At 47.0% G+C, this 21,843-nt stretch overlaps 9 protein-coding genes across 9 annotated transcripts; 5 read left to right on the top strand and 4 right to left on the bottom strand.

The window, feature by feature from the left end:
- Positions 1–570: 570 nt before the first annotated feature.
- Positions 571–1,794, top strand: F4817DRAFT_196460 (CBD9-like protein). The gene is made up of 4 exons (XM_049298518.1): positions 571–644; positions 712–866; positions 970–1,249; positions 1,379–1,794. The coding sequence occupies exons 2-4, from the start codon at positions 818–820 to the stop codon at positions 1,695–1,697; spliced, it is 648 nt and encodes a 215-aa protein (XP_049156702.1). The 5' UTR covers positions 571–644; positions 712–817; the 3' UTR covers positions 1,698–1,794.
- A 735-nt stretch (positions 1,795–2,529) lies between these two features.
- On the bottom strand, positions 2,530–4,423 carry F4817DRAFT_196263 (uncharacterized protein). The gene is made up of 5 exons (XM_049298516.1): positions 3,693–4,423; positions 3,441–3,637; positions 3,166–3,384; positions 2,917–3,101; positions 2,530–2,844 (listed from the first exon to the last, which is right to left on the bottom strand). Exons 1-5 carry the CDS (start codon positions 4,104–4,106, stop codon positions 2,801–2,803), a joined length of 1,059 nt encoding a protein of 352 aa, XP_049156701.1. The 5' UTR covers positions 4,107–4,423; the 3' UTR covers positions 2,530–2,800.
- Positions 4,424–6,916: 2,493 nt separating this feature from the next.
- On the top strand, positions 6,917–9,465 carry F4817DRAFT_318266 (glycoside hydrolase family 29 protein; the record flags this gene model as incomplete). Its single annotated transcript, XM_049300902.1, has 3 exons — positions 6,917–7,015; positions 7,134–8,155; positions 8,229–9,465. 3 exons carry the CDS (start codon positions 6,917–6,919, stop codon positions 9,463–9,465), a joined length of 2,358 nt encoding a protein of 785 aa, XP_049156700.1.
- Positions 9,466–9,649: 184 nt separating this feature from the next.
- Positions 9,650–11,268, bottom strand: F4817DRAFT_318265 (uncharacterized protein; the record flags this gene model as incomplete). Its single annotated transcript, XM_049300901.1, has 2 exons — positions 9,650–10,757; positions 10,817–11,268. The coding sequence occupies 2 exons, from the start codon at positions 11,266–11,268 to the stop codon at positions 9,650–9,652; spliced, it is 1,560 nt and encodes a 519-aa protein (XP_049156699.1).
- Positions 11,269–11,801: 533 nt separating this feature from the next.
- On the top strand, positions 11,802–13,497 carry F4817DRAFT_345158 (class I glutamine amidotransferase-like protein). The gene is made up of 5 exons (XM_049304229.1): positions 11,802–12,375; positions 12,441–12,562; positions 12,628–13,044; positions 13,105–13,160; positions 13,242–13,497. The coding sequence occupies exons 1-5, from the start codon at positions 12,273–12,275 to the stop codon at positions 13,354–13,356; spliced, it is 813 nt and encodes a 270-aa protein (XP_049156698.1). The 5' UTR covers positions 11,802–12,272; the 3' UTR covers positions 13,357–13,497.
- F4817DRAFT_196237 (haloacid dehalogenase) lies at positions 13,236–14,460 on the bottom strand. The gene is made up of 2 exons (XM_049298514.1): positions 14,087–14,460; positions 13,236–14,025 (listed from the first exon to the last, which is right to left on the bottom strand). The coding sequence occupies exons 1-2, from the start codon at positions 14,253–14,255 to the stop codon at positions 13,478–13,480; spliced, it is 717 nt and encodes a 238-aa protein (XP_049156697.1). The 5' UTR covers positions 14,256–14,460; the 3' UTR covers positions 13,236–13,477.
- F4817DRAFT_196243 (uncharacterized protein) lies at positions 14,031–15,630 on the top strand. Its single transcript, XM_049298515.1, has one exon. The coding sequence runs from the start codon at positions 14,685–14,687 to the stop codon at positions 15,348–15,350; it is 666 nt and encodes a 221-aa protein (XP_049156696.1). The 5' UTR covers positions 14,031–14,684; the 3' UTR covers positions 15,351–15,630.
- A 4-nt stretch (positions 15,631–15,634) lies between these two features.
- F4817DRAFT_345152 (DUF367-domain-containing protein) lies at positions 15,635–17,460 on the bottom strand. The gene is made up of 3 exons (XM_049304228.1): positions 15,958–17,460; positions 15,859–15,897; positions 15,635–15,807 (listed from the first exon to the last, which is right to left on the bottom strand). Exon 1 carries the CDS (start codon positions 17,274–17,276, stop codon positions 16,050–16,052), a length of 1,227 nt encoding a protein of 408 aa, XP_049156695.1. The 5' UTR covers positions 17,277–17,460; the 3' UTR covers positions 15,635–15,807; positions 15,859–15,897; positions 15,958–16,049.
- Positions 17,461–19,227: 1,767 nt separating this feature from the next.
- F4817DRAFT_196198 (VHS-domain-containing protein) lies at positions 19,228–21,707 on the top strand. Its single transcript, XM_049298513.1, has 4 exons — positions 19,228–20,059; positions 20,117–20,807; positions 20,862–21,352; positions 21,417–21,707. Exons 1-4 carry the CDS (start codon positions 19,514–19,516, stop codon positions 21,621–21,623), a joined length of 1,935 nt encoding a protein of 644 aa, XP_049156694.1. The 5' UTR covers positions 19,228–19,513; the 3' UTR covers positions 21,624–21,707.
- Positions 21,708–21,843: the final 136 nt, after the last annotated feature.

Raw genomic sequence — 21,843 nt, 5'->3', positions numbered from 1 at the left:
GTAAGAAGAAGAAAAGCTTCGTTTTGTTTTTGCCTCGCTCGCTTCTATTTGCATTTTACCCCGGCTTTGATAACCCCCCCCCCCCGTAAACCACCCCCCTAGTCCGTCAATATACGGCTAAATGGATGGCGCGCTCTCAACGTCACCTTTCTGCTACCCCAACCGTCATTTCCTCGGCCCTTGCTACTCCAATTGATACCTGTTACGGCCTTCCGTTTTCCGAAACGAAGTGGCTGTTCGCGGGACGGAGGCTATTTTGTCAGCGCTGGCCAAGACTCGACGCTGCTACCGTATGTAGAATGCTTTCAAATACGCAATACGCAATTCGTAATTCCACGATGATCTTGCAGTTTAGACGGCTCAAAGCGTGTCTGTACCCCTTTTCCTAAGCCTTGCTGGCTGGTATCTACCTAGGCAGGCATGCGGGCCCCGGCCCGCACTCCTTGTTATATCGCCGCGCATCATTTTACGACGTTGGGATCCCCGGGGGTCGAAACTCGCTCACGTTATAATGAGCCGCTCAGTGGGTATTTAATTGCTAAGTGCCAGGAATATCTTCCTCGCATGTGAACTCATTCCTATCTCTGTTGCTTCCAATAGTCTTCCTAGATCAGGAGTGGCTGCTTGATACCCACGTGTAATCTGTAAGCCCCCTATAGAACTACCTACCTATATATCAGAGTAAAGATTCTTATCTAACATTGTGCACAGTACTCTCAAGTAGTATTCAAGGTCACGGTAGTCGAGTACTCGTCGAGACTCGTTTATTCAGCGTCGATAGCTAGTTCTCCGAAAGCTTCCAAGCTAAGACGTTAATATGCGTTGGAACTTGGGTTTAACATGCGCAGCTGCGCTCTTCGGCTTCGGTGCGTACCTACAATAAAGCATCTTGAAGATATCGGAGGAGTTTCAGACGTCAATAGTTACGAAGAGCCTTGGTTAACATTTACGGCGGATATTTGTTTATAGTATCCGAAGCCAGCGCCGATATATTCCGTGATCCCGACACCGGGTTCTCGTTTTCTCAGAAGGACGTACCGATTACGACGAACAACGACTACATCACGTTCCGCATTGCGATCCCGAGCCCCGCGCCCGCGGGCCAGCCCTACGATACCGTACTTCAGATCGTCGCCCCTGTTGTTGCTAACTGGGTTGGCGTCGCCTGGGGCGCTTCCATGCTGAACAACCCCCTGCTTCTCGGCTGGCCTAACGGTGCGAGCGGCGTGGTATCTATGCGCCGAGCGACGTAAGTTGAATAGTTGTTCACATATAGAAACCTACCTAACCTAACCTAACCTAACCTAACCTATATGCCTTATACTTTACCCCCTTTTTCTTTTAGTAAAAAGACACCCAAAAAACTAACACATCACAGCACCCGTACCGCCCCAGCAGTATACACAGGCGCCTCAGTGCAGCTCCTCAAAACGGGCACCAAGAGCAACGGCACGCACTGGCAAGTAACAGCCAAATGCACGGGCTGCACGCAATTCACCACCACGGGCACCACCACCAAGTCGCTGAACCCAGCCGGCAGCAACCGCCTAGCCTTCGCGTACTCCAAGACCAAGCCCAGCCAGCCCGGCTCCGACAGCTCGCCCATCAGCGTGCACGACCTCTTCGGCTACTGGGACCACGACTTCGCGTCCGCCGGCAACACCGGGTTCCAGGACCTGGTCGACAAGAACTTGTGAGTTTGAGTACCTACCTGTTAATTTACCTACCTACCTACCTAGCTCGAGAGGTGAGGCATTTAGGGCTAGGGTTAGGGTTAGGGGCGGGGTTTTTTCTTAGCAGACGAGAAAGGATGGGAGATGAATATGATGATGATGATGATGATGATGATGGCGATGAAAGAAATAAACCTATTATTTATTTATTTACTTTTCAAGCCTTGAGAACCCCTTCTAACACCGTCTTTGCGTTAAGAAATTCTTCGCTTACATACGTACCACCGAGAAGCCCGAATCTGCGGAGAAGGGGCGGCGCTGTCGTGTAGTAAGGGTGCGTGTTGTTTTTTTTTTTTTTCTCGATATGATGTAAGAGCGTGGTAGGTATAATATCTGCGCTGAGAATGGGGGTTTTTTGTAGGTACATGTATGTGTTAGGTACTTAAGATACCTAGGGGAGGAAGAAATTGGGGAGGGAGGCGCTTGAGTGATTTATTCTACTGTCGTTTCCGCCGAGGATACCGTACTTGGTGTATATCAAATAGATTATCCGGATTCGGTCTTACACTTACTATAGGCTTCTATATGAGAGAATATAACAAATTACCCCTAAGTTTTGTTCTGTCCCTCCAAAAGATAACGTCTCGACCTGAGGCTCAAACATGTCCAGGAAACTCAGTTGGTACTGTTGTGTCGACTGCAGAATCGGCATGTCAAGTGACATTGTGATTGAAGTATTTATAGTCTAAGTATTTATAGACGCATATACATATGTAGGTACATATGCGTCCCAGATAGTGGGAGTTTCACTCAACCCATTATATTACCTCACAAGATCACTCGCATACAAGATTTCCATGAGGGTCGATTCAAAATTGAAAGTATAAATTACGTGAAATGATGTCGATGACAACGGCTAACGTCTAACATATTTAACAATTTCAACAAAAACAAACATTGACACCAACGCGCGTGCAAATGAATGTTTCTCTATCTCTCTCGCTAGTACAGAGGGGAAATCCCACCAGCAAAGCTTCGTCGAGGAGACGATGCCATCTTGACCGAAATCAACTTTTCTCCGGTAGGATTCCCCCTGCCTATAAAGCTTCGCACTAAAGAAGTTCCGTCTAAGCCTTGATAGCCATCTCGCCCATGGGGAGAGCCGCGAGCCCTAAGATTTGTTAGTAAGGACATTCTCTTATACTTTGCGGATTTTCGATAGAAGGGGGGGAGAAAAACTTACATCCGTCAACATCCTCGGGAGATTGTTGCTCCTTGGTGCAGGCGTTGTACTGGTCGGGGGTCTGGGCGTGGATACCGGCGGTAGCGCAGTCGGTGTTGAGACCGCATGAGCCGATGTTGTCCATAGCCTTCTGGAGAGTGTCACCCTCCCAGCCGAAGAGGTAGTCACCGTGAGCGGCAGGGCCACTGTAGAAAGTTAGTTAATTACTTATACAATAATGGTCTTTAAAAATGAGGGTTTTCGGCTTACCCAAGGTTCATGGAGTAGACGTAAGGGTTGGAGCCGTCAGTGGGGAAGTCGGCGGCGTTGGCGAACTCGGTGACGTTCCACATCAGCTCGTACATGATCTGGGGGAGCTTGACGGGGTGCGTGGACGGGCAAGCACCACCGCCGGTGGCGCCGGAGCCTGAGCTGTAGGCGACGTGGCTCTGGTGGTCGGGGCTGTCCAGGTTCTTTCCGTCCCAGCAGCTATAAAGCAGGTCAGCAAGTTTGAGCGAGAAGTGATAAATGCGCTTATTACTTACGTAGGGAAGATGATGGTCTGTCGGATCATCTTGCAGCTCTTGGAGCTGGGGATATCAACAGTGTCGGAGCCAGAGCAAGGAGCACCACCAACGAAGGTGTTCTCGTCAGTCGACGTCCAGCATCGGTGGCAGATGTTTGACTTCTGGACTTTGTTGGGATCGGTGTTGGCGGCGTTACCAGCCAACATACGGAAACCCTATTGTTTCGGTTAGGCAATCTCTATCAAAGGGTTTTTGTTAATTATCTCGTACCTTCTTGAAGGCGGTAGTCTTGCCGCTGGGAATATAGTAAAGGTCGAGACCACCCTTGTTAATGAGCTTTCCTTGCGGGCCACCGTTGCCGACTTGGGGGACACGCTTGTAGGTTCCGTTCTTGGCCTTGTAGAACATGACGGCGGTCCAGTAGTTGGACTTGTCTTCCTTGAATGTGCACGATGTACAGGTGGAGGAGGCCAGATCATGGACCTGAGGGTCCATGGTGACGTTCAAGGAGTTACCACCGACCAGCTGGTGAAGATGAGGAGTGTACTTCATGCCGGGGTTGACCAAGGGGTCGATTCGGTCAACGACCAACTGGGAGCATGCGAATCGCAGCATAGAGTTTCCAAACTGGGCGGCGGCATTCTGCGCTAGGAGCGCTGCGGCAGCGAGCGAAGTCAGCTGCATCGTGACTGATTTCACCGAAGACGTTGATCGATGAGCCTTAAAGGGGGTGAGAATGAGTGAGACGTTGAGCGAGCAACGATGATTTGCTGAGAAGAGGCAGCGATATGCACGGTTGCAGAAGTAGAATCCGGGGATCTAAAATCTGGGGAAGTTCGCGATGCCCGTCGTACTTGTATGATCCGTGAGAGGGCTCTCTCGCTGGCTTGCGTCCACGAACTGCCGAGCGCGAAGAACTCGTTCGAAGAATTCTTTCACTTGGGCGCAGCAAAACTATTGGCTAGGATCATTTCCCAACTTGATTGGCATCGATTTCCGCATTAGGGGTCAAGGGCAGCCATGGCTCCGTGTGTTGATTGATCCCCAAGCCTTGCTTTCACCCCCTTCTGGCTGTATCTCATTTACCCGGTTATTTACACCTCCAATTATAGAACCGCGATAAATGGCAACGTAGTAAAAAGCCGCATCTATACTCGGAAATATGGGTCTGAACAAACTCGAATTCAATATTGGATGCGTCTTAGATGCCTCTTTGCCACTGACATCCGTATGTATACCAACACGTGTAAGTTAGGTTCGACCTGAATTAGGCTACCGAACATCATCTTCCATATCGCCTCGCCTGTTGAGACGTACCATGGTTGTAGGCACTATCGAGAACCTTCACCGTCAAAAGTCCGCTATTCTGGTTATCGGGTTACATGTTCTGCCTAGTCGACATCTCCCCACGCTACTGTTGACGACTGATCGACAACCGTGGATAGCCTTATGGCCGAGCGTGCGGCGAGGGTTACCATGATACACAAAGAGCATCCGCTCTTCACTATATCCGGTCGAAATCTCGGCCCTAATGTAGAGAGGAGGAAGCAGTGCCGAGACATATTATAGGCCTTGGTCCGGCATCCATACCACAGATATTATTGGGAACACATGCTAGTGTCGTCATGCCCGAAGAGAAAATAGAGTCAGTTGCCGGTTTGATTCGCCCTGGCGGTAAGCATATTCATTGGTGGCACGCCTAGACATTTATATTAGGCCATGGTATTGTCGTTGGTGCCTTGTGATGGGGCCGCGGGTGCGTGTGTGCGTATGTGACCTGTAAGATGAAACATGTAGCCAACGAATACGTTGCCTCGATATTGCGGCTGCTTGTCATGGCCTTCTCCTAGTTGAAGCTCCCACGTAATGATTCGGTTAACTGTGCCGTAGGGCATACTCCTGAGCGAGGACCACCATAGCGGAGAAAAAAGGGGGAATTCCAAATCATTCCATCGTATAGGAGAAACGGAGTAACTCTCTTAGATGACTTTGCATCCATAGTTTCCCAAGCGAAAATACCAACTCGGATAAGACATGGCCCAAAGTAAGCCCGAGAGAATACGATCGCCGATGGATGACTGTTGGGCAAGATAGATAGATAATAGCTTAGTCTATTGAGTCACAATGTAGTCTATAGGACTGCTTCAATCCGGGTTGAAGGGATAAAAGGCTCGTAACATTTGGAATACTCGAGAATAATCGTCGGTTAGATGGAATGATATTCCAGTTCCTACCTACCATTTGAGTGAACTTGTTACCTCATCATAAAACTTCTCGTTCCATAAAGAAAAACTCACTTACCAAGTTGACTAGTATATGCTCTGGGAATAAAACACGCAACTTGTTTATCGAGTCCCTTCATGGGTGGCGGCAAATCATCAAGGTTGCCACAAGAGTTTCCGAGCCTAAGCCGCGCATCGATGGATTTTTCTCTTTCAAAGCCCGAACTTGGTTGAGTCACAAGGACACTTAGAGTTCTTCGCTACTAACTCTAATGAGAAATATGCCTTCCTATCGATTGTAAACGTCAGCAATATCGGCCACTTCGGAGAGCATAAAGCGATTCGGTCGATTGATAAAATTAAACTTAAGCCAAACAAGCCGGCCTGTTAAAATCTGTTCTCTAATTCTCCAAGACTGACGACAATCATGAATACTTATTCTATACTTGACATCATCGTCAAGAACTACACTCTATAGGTAATACCACTTTCGATCTCAACGTTCGCTATATCTGGGTATCTAATAATAGCTGTTGCTTTTATTATTAGGTAGGTAGTCTAAGAATAAGAAACAGCATACCTGGGAATCCAACACGCTGGCTAGTGACTCTGCCAAAAAAACCTCGTTGGTGGCTATAGTTAGCCTTTCGGACTGGGTATGCCATGTGAGTATGCGTTGTAACCGGGCCACCCGCACATGAGATGAAATTTGATTAATTTTGCTGGGGATTAATCTATAGGGGTTAATCTATAGAAGATGAGCAGTGGTGGGGAGTACATTTGTTATCAAGGAGTAAGAAGATATTAATTATATGCGATCGATGACAAATAACTCAAATTATGTTTTACATGTCTTCATCTACGTTGCAGATTCTCCGTATCCATTTAATGGCAGTTAAGCAAAATCTATCATAAGTCGAGTGAGGTCAGTATAATCTTGCGTAATCCCCTCGCGATATCGCGACAATGATCCAACCCCATGGGGACTCGGCGGGGTTTCGCGAAATCAGCAACCGAGACCAGCCAGTCCAATCATATCGTATCTCTCGATCCCGAACCAGGCCGTTATCATGCTTGCAGCAGATCTCGGGAGATGCCTAAAACTGTCGGAATGCGACCCTGCCACGATCGGGTGCCGATCAGGCGGGTGAGGTGAGGACGGACCTGAGGGCCGGCGCGAAAAAAAAAAAAACCTAAGCATCTACCTATTCTGCTGGATTATCAATCCTGATGTAAGAACATTACGGCGAAAAGCAAGAAATTCGAATGACAATGACAAGGGGTAATAGCATTCTCGCAGGCCTCTTCCTTCATGTGACGGTCTTCGCCGCAGGGTGCATTGGACAACGATTAGGACCGTCTGGATCGCAGGTATGGTGCTTTTCATGTATTTCCCACGAGACTTCACTCCTACAAAATAGTACAGGAGTGTAGCATATCCTTATGCCACTCAGGGGCGGGAATTATCGTAGAACTAATGCTGTAAAAGTCTATCCCGCTTGACCTGTCGCCTCTCTACAACAATAAAGCATTTGGCACATATCCAGGAGAGGCTTCTTTCGACACTCTAGGCCAATCTTATCCGGTGCCGGATCTAGATGAGCTCTACTATATCTCAAGCGATACAGGCATAGGATACTCATTCCCAGGATACACCGGACCCGACAAGCCTGACAATACCATATGCGATAGCCAAGCCATAGCTGTACCCCCCGGGTCGTACTTCTCCGTCTCGTTCCTAGTCTCCGAGGACAAGGAAGGGGAAATAGTTTCTGGTAATGTGACCTTTACGTATACTGACAACAGCACGTCGGTGTATGAACTGCGCTCTCTGGACTGGTATAGCTTCCTGACTATTAATCGCGGGGAGCTAATATTCCCGAGTCGCTTCACCGCGACCGGTGTGGATTACAACACCAGCCATATATTTGAGCGAACTGCGCATTTGGACCCTGGGAAGCAACTTCGCGGTATCACGTTACCGGAAGCAACCAGCGCTGACGATGGCCGACTACATGTGTTCGCCGTTTCTTTATGGAAAGCCGCTGCGGGAGTAGACGTGCAATCTATCCGTCCAACTCAAAAATGGCTTAGCAGCGGTTCGCAAGTAGTTGAAGTCACGGTCAATAATGCCGGACCCGATTGCGTTGCGGGAGATGGGTTAACTCTATCAATCTCTGGTGAAACTCTTCGAACCACCGACAAAGGGCATCTCAAGCGGCTATGCCCAGGAGACCAGAAGATCGTGACAATAGGGGTCGATTCAAACTCTTCCAAACCACTCAACGCCTCAGTAATCATTGACGATGGCGTTACTCAGCGGTCTCTTGAATTCGAGACCGTACAATTTGGTCTGACCGAATGGACCACCGACCTAGACAACCTCGCAAGACACGAAAGCCCAGAATGGTTCAACAATGCCAAATACGGGATATTCATCCACTGGGGGCCATATTCCGTAACGGGATGGGGCAACTCATCACCGCACGAGAGCTACGCAGAATGGTTCTGGTAAGCAATACCCCTTAGGAATCTTTCCATTGGCATAGGTAAACACAGCTTCTAACCAAGACACCCAACCCAGGTGGTACTCGACGCACCACCCCCAATCCGACCCCTCCGACTTCTTCGACTACCGCCTGCGCACCTACGGCAAAGACTGGGCCTACGACGACACCTTCGCCAACTTCACCGCATCTAGCTTCGACCCGAAAGCATGGGTAGACCTGATCGCCGACGCCGGAGCCAAGTACTTCGTCATAACATCCAAGCACCACGACGGCTTCGCGCTCTTCGACACCGGGGACACCACCAACCGCTCCGCATTACACTACAGCCCGCATCGGGACCTACTCGGCGAGCTCTTCGACGCCGCGGCGCAGCACCAACCCCATCTCAAGCGCGGGACATACTTCTCGCTACCAGAGTGGTTCAACCCGTCCTACGGCCCCTACGGCACAGACACCTGGCCCGGGATCCTCGCTCCAAACCCGTATACCGGGGCCACGGAGCCGTACACCGGCCACATCCCCGTATCCGACTTCCTCTCCGACATCATGCTCCCGCAGATGGAAACCCTAGCATATACCTACGACACCGACATCCTCTGGTGCGACTGCGGCGCCGCCAACGCAACCGCCGCATTCGCCGCGCACTGGTACAACGCCGCCCGCGCCTCCAACCGACAAGTCACCACCAACAGCCGCTGCGGGGTCCCCCAAGCCGCCGACTTCGACACGCCCGAGTACCAGCAATTCGCGTCCGCGCAGCGGCGCAAGTGGGAAAGCAACCGGGGCCTCGATCCCTTCAGCTACGGGTACAACGGGGCCACGCCCGACTCCGCGTACATGAACGCCAGCAGTATAATCCACACGCTCCTAGACATCGTGTCCAAGAACGGGAATCTATTGCTGGATATCGGGCCCCGGGCGGATGGGACGCTGGTGCAGGCCGAGGTGGATAGCTTGGTAGAAGCAGGGGGGTGGATTGGCGGGCATGGGGAGGCGATTTTTGATACGACGTATTGGTTTGTGCAGAGCGAGATTGCTGGGGGGGCGGATGTTAGGTTTACGCAGACGGATGGGGCGTTCTATGTGTTTTTCTTGGAACGGCCGGTGCTTGAAAGCGGCGTTGTTGATATTGCGGCGCCGGTGCCGGTGGTAGAAGGCGATGAGGTCAGTTTGCTGGCCGTTGAAGGTGGTGAGAACCTGACATGGAGAGTGACGGGGCATGGCAGCCAGACGATACTCAAGATCGAGGTTACCGAGACACTGTTAGATAAAGAGAAGTTCAGCTGGGTGTTTAAGATCAAGTATGCATAATAATGCCATAGTTTACACCTGTTTAGAAACTACCTGCCTACCATGCTAAGATGCTGCATCCGAATATGCTTTCGTTAGGGTATTGAAAAGGATGCAATCTATTGAAATCAGTGAACGCCATGGTTGGCCCCAAATAGAAATCTTTGCTTCCACAGGACCACAGCTCATATATCGTAGCTCTTCGTTATTCCAGCGTCATCCTTCTTAGATCCCTAGGAAGATCAGGTGGACTCTTTCCATTTCGGTACTGCCACAATCGACTTAGATCCTTCACTCTGATCTTTCCGTCATCAATATCATCTTTGTTTTCGTAGAAACTGCCGTGTACTACAACTTCACCCTGAGCAATAGTTCCCTTTCGTCCAGCAAGTTCGATCAAGGACCAACTATTTTCGACAGCTTCGCGCAGGTCATCTTTTTCTGTTCCCTCTTCAGCCACTTCTATAACGCTGCTCATGAAGTCATTGCGGTCAGCACAGCCCGTAAATTCTCCCTTGGCATTTCGTTTGAGCGGAAACATCTCGTTCAGGTAATGCTGGGAGAACTGATGTCCGCCCCGCGGAGTAGTGTGTTTGAATACGCGTCCAATATATCGAGGCATCTCCGGTGATGCGCGCTCATTTGTTACGAAGTGAAGAATTCCCCATAGAGCGACAAAATCGGTCGTATGGGCGTAATGTTCGACATGAGCAATCGCGCGATCGGATGCCGGCACGGTATAAGCCGTCGCATGTGACGCGCTTGACTCTTTCGAGAGCGAGGTGAGAGTCGGGACCCGTCTATTTACTTCAAACGAAGTTCCACTACCGCTTGACGGTCGCCTCCTCAATGATAATGATTGGGCCTCGACTGGAGAGTCGGTGAGCGGGATTTCGGCAATGGTAGTGGGGATCTGAGTGCCTTCTTTTGAACATTTCTTTTCCATATCCAGAGAGAGGACATGTCGATGCGGATTGTTAAAATGATTAGAGGCATTCCCAAACGTATATACCTCAAGCTTTGATAAGAGATTTTGTGGTAGCTCTTGAAGCAGCCAGTCGAGGACCAAACCGCCTTCTATTCCACCCTGCGAGTGCAAAATGAAAACCACTTTGGTATATTGTGGATTATATAGCTTTTCCTTGATAATCTTATAAGCCGCACGAATGTCGCTTGTAGCGTATCCGAAATTACGTTGTACTAGACACTCGACAACGTCAAATATGATGCCCGTAGTTCGGTTGTGAACACCAATAACTGGTCGCTTGAAAGTGAGAGCTAGACGATTGATGTTGCTCTTAAGCCAAGCTTCTCTAGGTCTTGGGGTTAGCGAAAAATGGCACACACCAGAGTGTCATGGGGTCACACATACCCGACAGCAACGCCATTTAGGAAAATCCATTGCTCATGTGCATGCTCTTCTAGAGCCGGCGCATATTTCGGGTCCGAAGTGACGGTAATAGTTTTACCATTCAAGCCAAGGCATAAAAACCAGTTCAAAGTAAAGAAGGCCGTCATTCCCGCTGCCACCATCCAGACCGGAAATAAGACAGCCAAAGGCAGCGTTAATATGAATAACAACTGAAGGACCACAAGAATCGCGTGGATGATCATGCACCATATATTCTCCCAAGTAAACGAAAGCTCATCAAAATGGTCTCCGTCGCAGGGTCGGAGAGGCCAGATTATCCAAGGTAGGGCCCAAGCGAAGGTGAAGAAGTATCTCACATCCCACATCATCAGCCGCCAGGGCATATCGGTATAGCTGTAGTTAATAACGGACTCGCCGCCGACCTGCGAGCCGACAAACTCGGTACGATCCATGATGGGTCCTGATTTCGCTCCATTTGATCTCGTGAAGATTTTTGACAAGTAGAGAAGACCACCAACCATAGCAACGAGAACGCAGCTAAAGTAGACAGAAAAGTCCATAGAAGAAAAGAGTGACCCCGGATGGGGAGTGCAGCATTCTTTTATAACCCCCAGGATGCCCATATTCGTATCTTTTCAGCTGCACTACCTAGGTAACTAAGCCTTGCCCCCCAAACGTCGGTGGCACAGGGAAGATAAAGTGCACGGTAGTACCCATGGTGTCGGCAACGGCACGGAGTGGCTACTGAACCGTGACATCGTGGCTAGGGCCCTAGGTAGCGACATCTTACAGGGCTGAGGAACTTCGCTTCTTGGCGTCCATAATTATATTTATAACCAATAAGCAGTAGTATACGATGTGTGAGTTGGTCATAATTCGGGTCATCTGAGCTTAGACGCTGGAGCATTTTTGAGTTGTGGAGGGTTGGATACATAAAATAAGAGGGAGTTCTTCTATAAAGGTGCCCTTTCTACTCTAATCGAGCTCTTGATTCGTTAATAATCCCGAGGGGCTGTAATTAAGCCATTTCTTACGTATTTGCTTTTTTTCCTGGGGTAGGCAACATTACGTCATATAAATAGGTGGTTTTAATCAGATAGGTACACAAAGAGATACCTATATGTTAGGTACATACCTGGCCTTTTACTCATAGCAGGCAGCTGCCGCTATAAAAATCCAAGGCTTTAAGGATGTGTTACAAAGTCAGGTCGTACTACATGGACAAACCAAGTGCCATGTGACTCGTGCTCAGGGCAGTCGCAGTAGTATTAGCGCTATTACTCAGTTAGGTAGGTGCCCTACGTACCTGTAGGTCTCTAAGCTTTCTAAGCCTACCTAGGTAGGTACCTAAGGTAGCTTGTGGTTACATCAATTCTCTTTCGTCAACTTCAACCCAACTTCTTTAATCTCTTGACTCGTGATTAAATCAAAGCGAAGTCGATATAAACTTGGAGCAATGGACGAGATAATCGAAGAACCGCAGATTACTTCCCCGGGGACCTCGGTCGCAACGCCGAAGGTTCTTATCATGATGGCCGACTATGGTCATGACCCCACGGGTGCGCCACCTTTGAGATATCTATCTTGCGCATGCATAGTTCGATCTCTAACCAAACACTTTTAGAAACCGCCGTACCTTACACCGCATTCAAGAACGCGGGCTATAAAGTCCAGTTCGCGACCGAGAACGGAAATCATCCGCGATGCGACAAGAAAATGCTGGAGGGGTTTACTCAAAAGCTACTCGTACGCCATGACAGCTCATGACGGCTTACCAGATGTTTGAGCTAGCTATCCTAATATATTAGCAGGGCGCAAAGAAGGAAGTTATCCGCCTGTACAAGAAGATGGTTGTGAGCGATGAGATGCGCCACCCGCTCTCGTGGTCTGCTCCTGGCTTCTCCCTCGATCCCTTTGATCTCGTCGTCTTCCCTGGAGGTCACGATAAGGGAATGAAGCAAATCATCGAGTCGCCTATCGTGCATAAACTTGTAGTAGACTACTTTCCTAAGACAAAGAAGCCGAGCAAGAAGGTTATTGCTGCCGTATGCCATGGGGTCATGGTCCTGTCAGAGTCAAAAGATGCCAATGGCAACAGTGTCATACGGGATTGCATCACGACAGCATTGCCAGCGAAATTCGAACAAGCCGCATACTGGGGTACCCGGGCAGTCCTCGGCGACTACTATAAGACGTATGGTCATGGAAGCGAAGACGTTGAGCAATCGGTATGAAAGCCAAACTGCGAAACGACGTCGACGTTAATATCCAACTAAACCAATTCACAGATTAAAAAGGTTCTTGCCGACCCAGCCCAGTTCAAGGCCAGCTTAAATCCCGGCCCGTAAGTTCTCATTCGCCTCTTAATCTTTAAGGCTACGATCGTATTATAGCCTAGTCTCCTTCGCTCACTGTTTGTTTCTAGGTTCACTGTTGAGGATGAGCAGTATAATTACATCAGTGCTCGATATCCCGGTGACGCGGAACTATTCGCCGAGGAGATCATCAAGCTCTTTGAGAGCTTCCACAAAATTGTGTAGATGCTCTTATTCCTGCGTTAGCGCAGTCTCTTGATACCAGATTGTCGATACCCCTTTCAGTGGATATATAAGAGTTATATTTCACGAGAATGACCTAGCTATATATATGTAATCTAATACACTAATCCTTCAGGATTGAGATGATTGCTTCATCAACCCCCGATGCTACGACTACAGGTGCGCGCTTTTCATCTAGCCGGTCTATCCAACCTTTACCAACCCGGTCGATAAATGCTGCTTTTAGCCCTGCCGCCCTCGACCCGACGATATCGAACGGGTTGGCGCTTACAACCCAAACATCACTTGCTTCCCCCTGTTTTCCAACTTGTTCGACTAGATGATCATATACCCTCCTATCCGGTTTGAAACACTTTAAGCTGTCAACTGTAATTAACGATTTGAACCTCTCTGCGTGCGTTCCCAGTTCCGGCGAGGTTTTGATCGAGTTCCCAACCATCTCATCCGTGCCATTAGAGAATACGTAGGCATCCACCGAATCTTTATTGTTTTCCAAAAGCTTCAACGCAGAGGGAATTTCGGGGAAGACATGTAATGCGTCATACGACTTCATAAGGGTATCCGCGTCTTTCGCCGAGAGTGTCAACCCATACTCTGCCACCGCATGACCTAACGCATTGCGCGTTATCTCGCTAAATGACTTATATTCACCTAATACCCCTAGTTAGAGAATATTCGACGTAACTGTCGAGGCTAGAACGAAACGCCCTACCCATGCTATTAATCCGCCATGTATATTCCAGCTGGTACCGCCGCCACAAGGCAGCCAATTGTTTAGCTTTATCCTCATCGTAGATCTTAGCTAGTTCGTGAGCTATCGACTCGGTAGATAGTAGCGTCCCGTATAGATCAAACGCGATAACCGTCTTCTTGGCCGCCATTTAAGAACCGCGCTCGTTGTGGAGTTTCCCGGGGAATGAGTCAATTAGTGAAGGAAGACGACACGCTCACCCCATAACTCACCCGAGGTTTTGTTGGTGAGAACTCATACGCTTTGTCATCGTCATGAGTTGTCATGGGCTATACATTCGCCGGTTTATGCGGGGTAGCTAGATACTGGATTGGGATAGGTGAATTGATAGCTTTAAGCTGTGTTTATTCTATATCTTCATCTTTATTAATTCGAGGTAGATATAGGAGTTAACAAATTAGGCATCGCCGCGTGTATACTTCGGATTCATTATACTAGGACTCTCTTATATCACTTACATGCCCTGACATAAATCTCTATTCTATACTGTATTACACATGTATACAGATCTCGGGTTTATAACTACAGCATACCACATAATCTCAGATAAAATGTCAACATGACATCACTACCAGAAGACCAGCAAAGAAACTACGAGATCTTCCGAGACTGTCTCTCAGCCGCACTTATAGAGAAGATATCACGTCCCGAGCCAAAACCAAAACGGAGATCCAAGTCTAAGAAAGCCACTTCTTCTTCTTCTTCTTCTTCCCCAGCGTCGACGCAAGACATCGCAGACGCAGACCTCAACAACGCAGACGATTTAGCCGACTTTGCAGACTACATCGCCACCGAGACCTTCCGCGCCCTCCCCGAACAACTCAAAACCATCGATTACCACGAATACACCAACGACGCCAACCTCCAAGCCCGCTTCGCCCACCACCGACTCCCTAATCCACATATGTATAGCATAACCAGCGAATCCGCCCCAAGGCCCCGACGAATTCCTCGCCCCCATCCTAACGACGACGTTCCTATCTTCGCTAGGGACGGCGCCCCCCGCGCCACCCTCCCCGACGCAGACGACGACGGATGCGAGCTCTGCGGGCGGGACCTGGGTCCCGCTCTCTCGTACCACCACTTTGATCCCGCGGTTCGTGCACGGCGGCAAGGGGGCGTCAAGCGCGGGTGGCATCGGGCGGCGACGGACCTGGAGAGCGTGGCGTGGCGTGGCTGTGCGGGGACGTGCCCATCGGTTTGTGCATCGGTTTGCGGGGCGTGAGGAGTTGGCCAGGCGGTATTATACGGTGGAGTTGTTGATGGGGGAGGTTGAGGTGGAAGGGGCGGTGATTTATGCTAGCGGGGACGGTCTGAGATGTTGTGAGGTAGGTAGGTAGGTATGTATGTATGAGGTAGCTAGGAAGTAAGGATGTTTACTTGTATATAGGGTGGTGGTGATGATGATGATGATAGGGGCTCGTCAAGCTCTTGATTAGGGTTGGGGGGTAGAGGTAGAACTAGAATCTGTTTTATAGCTTGTATATACTAACTTTGAATGTTGAATATATCCAGTGTAATGTCGATTTATACTTAATAACATAGAAAGAATATATTTATAGTAGTGGCGAAATAAGATTCCAGAATTTAGAGTAATGGAATGGTCCAGATAATTTAAGGGGTATATGATGGACTTGCTACTCAAGCAATGTTGAGCACTTATACGGCATATACGAGGTACCCTAGACGATATATTAAGAGAAAGCTTACCTCAACCGCACTCAATTACTTACCTTCCAAGGAGCACATCACCCGTAAAGTTACGGTATTATCTACGATATAATTATTCCCGTATCGATATACTACGACCTACGCAGATATCAGGAACGCACCTTAAAAAAGAGTCCCCATAGCACCATTAAAGGCTGAAGAACATAATATGAGTGACAGAATAACCAGATACACTTCATTCATAGTTATCTGATCACCACCTCTTCGGTGCCTCCGCAGTACCCGACGAAAAAGTCCGACTCATAATATTTGCTCTCGATCTCTCCTTCTCAAGTTTCGCCAGCCCTGTCCTGTCCGTGACAGGCGTTGCGTTGATAATATTATCGAAAGCATCATCTCCCTCGTTGTCCGATCCGTTATCCGAGTCCGGTTCTGCGTCGGAGTCGACTTTATATCTTTGCTGTTGGAACGGGGGCGGTATCGCCTGCGGCTTCGGCTTCCGGTCTATCTCATCTGCATTGGCGAATGGCTTTGACGCGAGGACCTTGCGTCGAATCTCCTCCATTTCAGCATCGTCGTCGGTGTCGTCTGAAATATCGAACGGATCCCTGCTGGTCTCTCCCTCTTGCTCATCTTTTGCGCCTTCCCCTAGTTTTGGCCATTGAGTCGGCTTCTTGCCCAGATATATTCCGTCGACACTGTCGTTATCTCCGTCTTCACCTTCTTCCTCGTCATCACCTTCTTCCTCTTCCTCTTCGTCGTCCGAGTCGACGATAATCCGCCGATTAACGTTGCCACCTTTCCATAAATCGTCGTCGTCGGCATTCTCTCTGCTTTCGGCATGCTCCCGCTCTAATCGTTCCATCCATTCCTTCTCTGTCTGTACAATCTCGTCCTCGTCTGCGCAAGCTGCATATTTCTTCAACAACTTCGAGTTGATAGCCAGAAAAGATTCGCCATAATTGAATGGTCGTAGAACCTCCTCCGCCCAATCGGAATGTCCGCATATGTAAAACGAAGCAGCCAGAGCCTCTACGCAGTTCAACCGCAGAGGCTTTCCATAATTGACGGTATTTGCAGCGACTAAGTACGGTAGTAGGCGCTCACATTTGCCGCCAACTTTGCTCCATTGAACTTCCTGCGTTCGCGCCCAGGAGCACTCGACCACTGCGGCGCCGTACTGATCCATGAGCTCCTTGTCGGCGGGAGAGAGCTTGTGCTTCCCGTTAGGTGTGATAATGACACCATTGTGTCTTTGGCCTAGGTGAAGGTCTCGCATGAGGCCGAGTCGTATTAACTTCTTCCCTGAGCATCGTTTCGGATCGCAATGATTCAAATCCCAACAAGCAGCTTTAAAGGCAGGTTTAGTAGAATCCGATCCCTGTTCGGGATCCTCTTCGGTAGTGCGCGGTCGAGGTCGGGCGTTTCCATGACCTTTTCCACCTCGAGATGAGAATTTGTCTTTCTTGTGGCGAACCATGTTTTGGGGATATTTGTTTTCAGAATAGTAATAGCGGAAGAAAGGGGAAATAGGTAGCAATCGTCTATGTAGAGAATATGTCCCAATTGTATCTATGGACGGGGACTATTAAATTCTTCAAAATGATGTTGGATGACGAAACGTGGGGCAGATATCTACCCTGGACCCCGAAATTGAACCTGGCTCTTGGCGGGGTTTACAGCAGTGGATCCATGGATGCCCGCATGTGGATTTAAAATGTACAGCGGATAAACTCGATAGTCCGGTAGTACCTTTTTCTCGGGTACGGAAAGGTACATAGGTACAATTCTACGGGTTCCTTCGTCTTCTTCGCCGCGCCGCTGCCACAGCTCTGTGCCTACGGTGGCATATTAGTGCGCAACCGACAAAACAAAAAAGCGGATGAAAATTCGTCCGACTTGGCACTCGCACTATAATTACAGCACTTACATACGCTAAAGCTCCTTATAAATACAGGGCATTACAGTGGTACATTTGTTAAAATTATAGTGTTTAAAAAAAGTTTCTGAGGTTATATAATATCCGGGCCATTTTTTAATTAAATTAAAAAATTTAATTATTAATTTAATTTTTAATTGTTTTATATATTATACATTTAAATAATTTTATAAAAATAATAATTTAAATATTATATATAATTATATACGTTAAATCCATTTATTTTAATAAATTTAAACCATAAATTTAATATCGTTTATAAAATTATACTTTTTTTAACCATATTATTTTTTAATTAATTAAAATTTAAAACAATTTTTTAAAACAATATTAAATTTATAATTTAAAATAGTTTTAAAACTTTATACATTAAAAACATACGTTTAATATTTTAAAACAATAATATTAATAAAATTATTAAAATAATAATATTAACGCATATTTATAATAAATAATAATTAATTATATAATAATTATTAATTTTATTATTAAATTTATCGATTAAATTTACGCGTTTTAAATTTTTTAAAATATTAAAATAATTATAACGGTTATAACGCATTAACCGTAATAACGGTTATAACATTAATTATAACGTTAACCGTAATAATAACTGTAATAATAACCGTAATAAACGTTAAAATTTAATAAAAAAAGTTAAAAAGTTTAAATAATAATATTATTAATTTAAAATTATTAAAAAAAAAAAATTTTATACATAATTATAAAATATTAAATTATTATACTTAAATATTTTATATAAAATTTAATATTAAATAAATAATTAAAACGTTAAAAATTTTTAAACGTTAAAATTTAATATATAAAAACGTAATATTATATAAATATATAAAAAAAATAAAAATAAAAATTAAATATATTATTAACTTTAAATTATTAAAATTAAAATTATTTCGTACGTTATTATAATATATTAAATCATTATAAATATAATATTTAATTTTTTTATTATTAATAAAACCGTTAAAAACTTTTGTAACGTTATATAACTTTAAATTAAATATTTTTAAATATTTTACTTATAATTTATAAATATAAATATATAAACCACGCGTTACATAACGTTTATAACAAAATAAACGGGCGAAATTTACCTCGAAAATATCGGATTTAAAGTTATTTAAAATAAAAGTTTATTATAATTATAATAAATTTAATAATTTTTTTTAAAAATTAAATTAAAATTTTTTTACAATTATTTATAATTAATTAAATATTAATTAATTAAAATCTTTAATTTATAAACTTTATAATTATAACATATTATTTATTATAATACCTTATATTTATAAAGTGTTTAATAAGTAAATGCGCTATAATTATAGCGCTTACGCCAGCCAATCGGACGAATTTTCATCCGTTTTTTTGTTTTGTCGGTTGCGCACTAATGGTGCACCGTACTGTGCCACAAGCCAAGGTTCAAATGGGCCAAATGGGAAGTCGGATGCGACTCGGGAGTTTGTAGCCAGCGCTTCCAATTACATAGTGGGTTTAATGAATTTAGTGAATTTAGTTTAATGGGCGCCGCATTAAACACCGTAACATCTTAACCTACCATCTTAGTGAATGAACCCTTTTTGAGCTTCGTCACTCAGCAAAACATCATCGTTGCCAATGAATAAAAATACCAATCGTCGATCTCGCGCTACCTTATATCTATGGATGAGCTTATGGCCCTAAGCGCATTGCAATAAACACCCAATTATATCGTCTTATATCAGTTCCCGCTTGTGACAACCCGATTTGAACCCGTCAAGATGGAGGCCGCCTCCGCTCGAGCGGCAGCCAGAGATCGTTGGAGCGAGATGGGCTTCCCGAGACCATCCCAGCTTCAACGATTTATAGCGAGCGCCTGCAGTCCCGAGAACTACGAACCGAACCTTGCGCTGAACCTCGAAATCTCGGATCTGATCAATAGCAAGAAAGGCAGCGCTCCCCGAGAGGCAGCAGTCGCCATAGTCAACTATATCAACTCGCGCAACCCAAACGTCAGCCTCCTAGCCATCAGCCTTCTTGATATATGCGTCAAAAACTGCGGATACCCCTTTCATCTCCAGATCAGTACTAAGGAGTTCTTAAACGAGCTTGTGAGAAGGTTTCCCGAGAGGCCTCCTATCCGTTATACCAAAGTCCAATCTAAGATCTTGGAAGCTATTGAAGAATGGAGGAGCACGATATGCGAGACCAGCCGGTACAAGGAAGACTTGGGCTTCATCCGGGATATGCACCGTTTGTTGAGTTACAAGGGTTACCATTTTCCCGAGGTCCGGAGGGATGATGCTGCCGTTTTGAATCCGAGTGACGTGAGTAGGCCACAGCGCATTTTTTGTTATGTTGACCGATCCAGCTAACCGTTTTAGAATCTTAAATCGGCTGAGGAAATGGAGGAGGAAGAGCGAGAAGCACAGTCCGCTAAGCTACAAGAACTAATACGGAGAGGTGCCCCAGAAGACTTACAAGAAGCAAACCGACTTATGAAGATTATGGCCGGCTACGACACGAGATCTAAGACAGACTATCGCGCGAAGGCAGCTGAGGAGGTTGGCAAGATCCAAGCCAAGGCGCGCCTACTGGAGGAGAGGTTAGCAGCGTTCAAGCCGGGCGATTCCATGAAGGATGGCGACGTCTTCGAAGAATTGGCCTCGTCGCTACAAAGCGCGCAGCCCAAGATCCAGAAGATGTGCGAAGAAGAGTCCGACGACCACGAAGCTGTAGCAAAGCTGTTCGAGATTAACGACAGTATACATAGGACAGTCGAGCGGTGGAAGCTCCTCAAGAAGGGCGATATAGAAGGCGCCAACAAGATAGCCGCGGGCGCACCCGTCGCCACATCATCCGCGACGGCTGGGAAGTCAACGTCGGCCGCAGGCGAGCTGTCGTTAATCGACTTTGATGGGGATGCTGCAGCGAACGGTTCCGGTAACAATGCTGCCGGATCGAGTTCGCAAGCTGGCGGTCTCGAGAACGATCTTTTAGGTCTCTCCCTAGGAGATAGTAGTAATAGTTTCGGTCAAGGTGGTGGAATATCACTTGGCTTCGGGGCAAATCAGAGTATGTCAGATCTACTTTCTATTAAAATGAAGGGTATCGCTAATCTTCGTCTAGATGTTCCGGGGCCTGCTTTGCTGTCATCAGTAACCCAACATAACAGCGCAAGAGCGCCGTCTCCTACTCCTCCGCCCTTTTCTCCCTTTTCAGGATTCACATCGAATCCCGCGGGATCCCAGTCGAACACTCCGCAACTAAATCTATCCCAACAATCTTCATTCTCCAGGCCACCACCCCAGAAGGCACCCGCTCCCATCGATCCTTTCGCGGCTCTCGCTTCTCCCCAATTCTCATCTAAGCCAGCTACCCCCAAACCCGCAGCGCCTCCTGCGACAGCTGACGACGATGAATGGTCGTTTTCTTCCGCGTTACCGCCCGAATCTTCCCTTCCCAAGGAACTCCGAGTAGACGTTAAGGACGGCCCCTTGCAAATCCATCTCAACGCAGCGAGGTCACGGACGCCAAGCGCCCTTTCGCTAGTCTTTCTCTTCTCCAACACTACCGCCGCACCTATAAGCAATCTTCACTTCCAACTAGCCGTGACAAAGGTGAGCTAGCCCCATTACCCCTATCCCAAAATATTAAAAAAAAAAAAGTAGCTAACAACCGCAGGGCTTCGAACTCCAACTCCAGCCGCAGACGGGCCGCGCCCTGCAGCCCAAGCAGACGGACGGCGTGTCCCAGTCCGTCGAGGTGTTCCACGCGGGAGACCGGGCCAAGAAGGTCGACAGCATCAAGCTCAGGTGGCGCGTTTCTTACACCCTGGGCGCCGAGAATAAGGCCGAGATGGGCGAGATACCCGAGTTTAGCATCGCGTGAGCTGGCGGATGTGATTCTACGACGATGAGGATAAATAGGTGGGGATATAGGGGGTAAGAAGGAGTGTGGGTGGGTGGGTGTGTGTGAGTGTGTGTGTGTAGGAAAGGAAGAAGTGCAAATGCAAGTCGGAGTGGAAGTGGAATGGAAAAGAAATGTGGGGGTAATAGTAGATTCGAATGAACAATTCCGCGTTGACGCCCCTTCTACATATGATTCTACG

This window comes from Daldinia loculata, assembly GCF_022478755.1.
Source record: "Daldinia loculata strain CBS 113971 unplaced genomic scaffold F4817scaffold_44, whole genome shotgun sequence".
NCBI classification, from domain to species: Eukaryota; Fungi; Ascomycota; class Sordariomycetes; order Xylariales; family Hypoxylaceae; genus Daldinia; species Daldinia loculata.
Note: the sequence above shows the minus strand (reverse complement) of the source record. Positions and strands in the feature narration are given on the sequence as shown.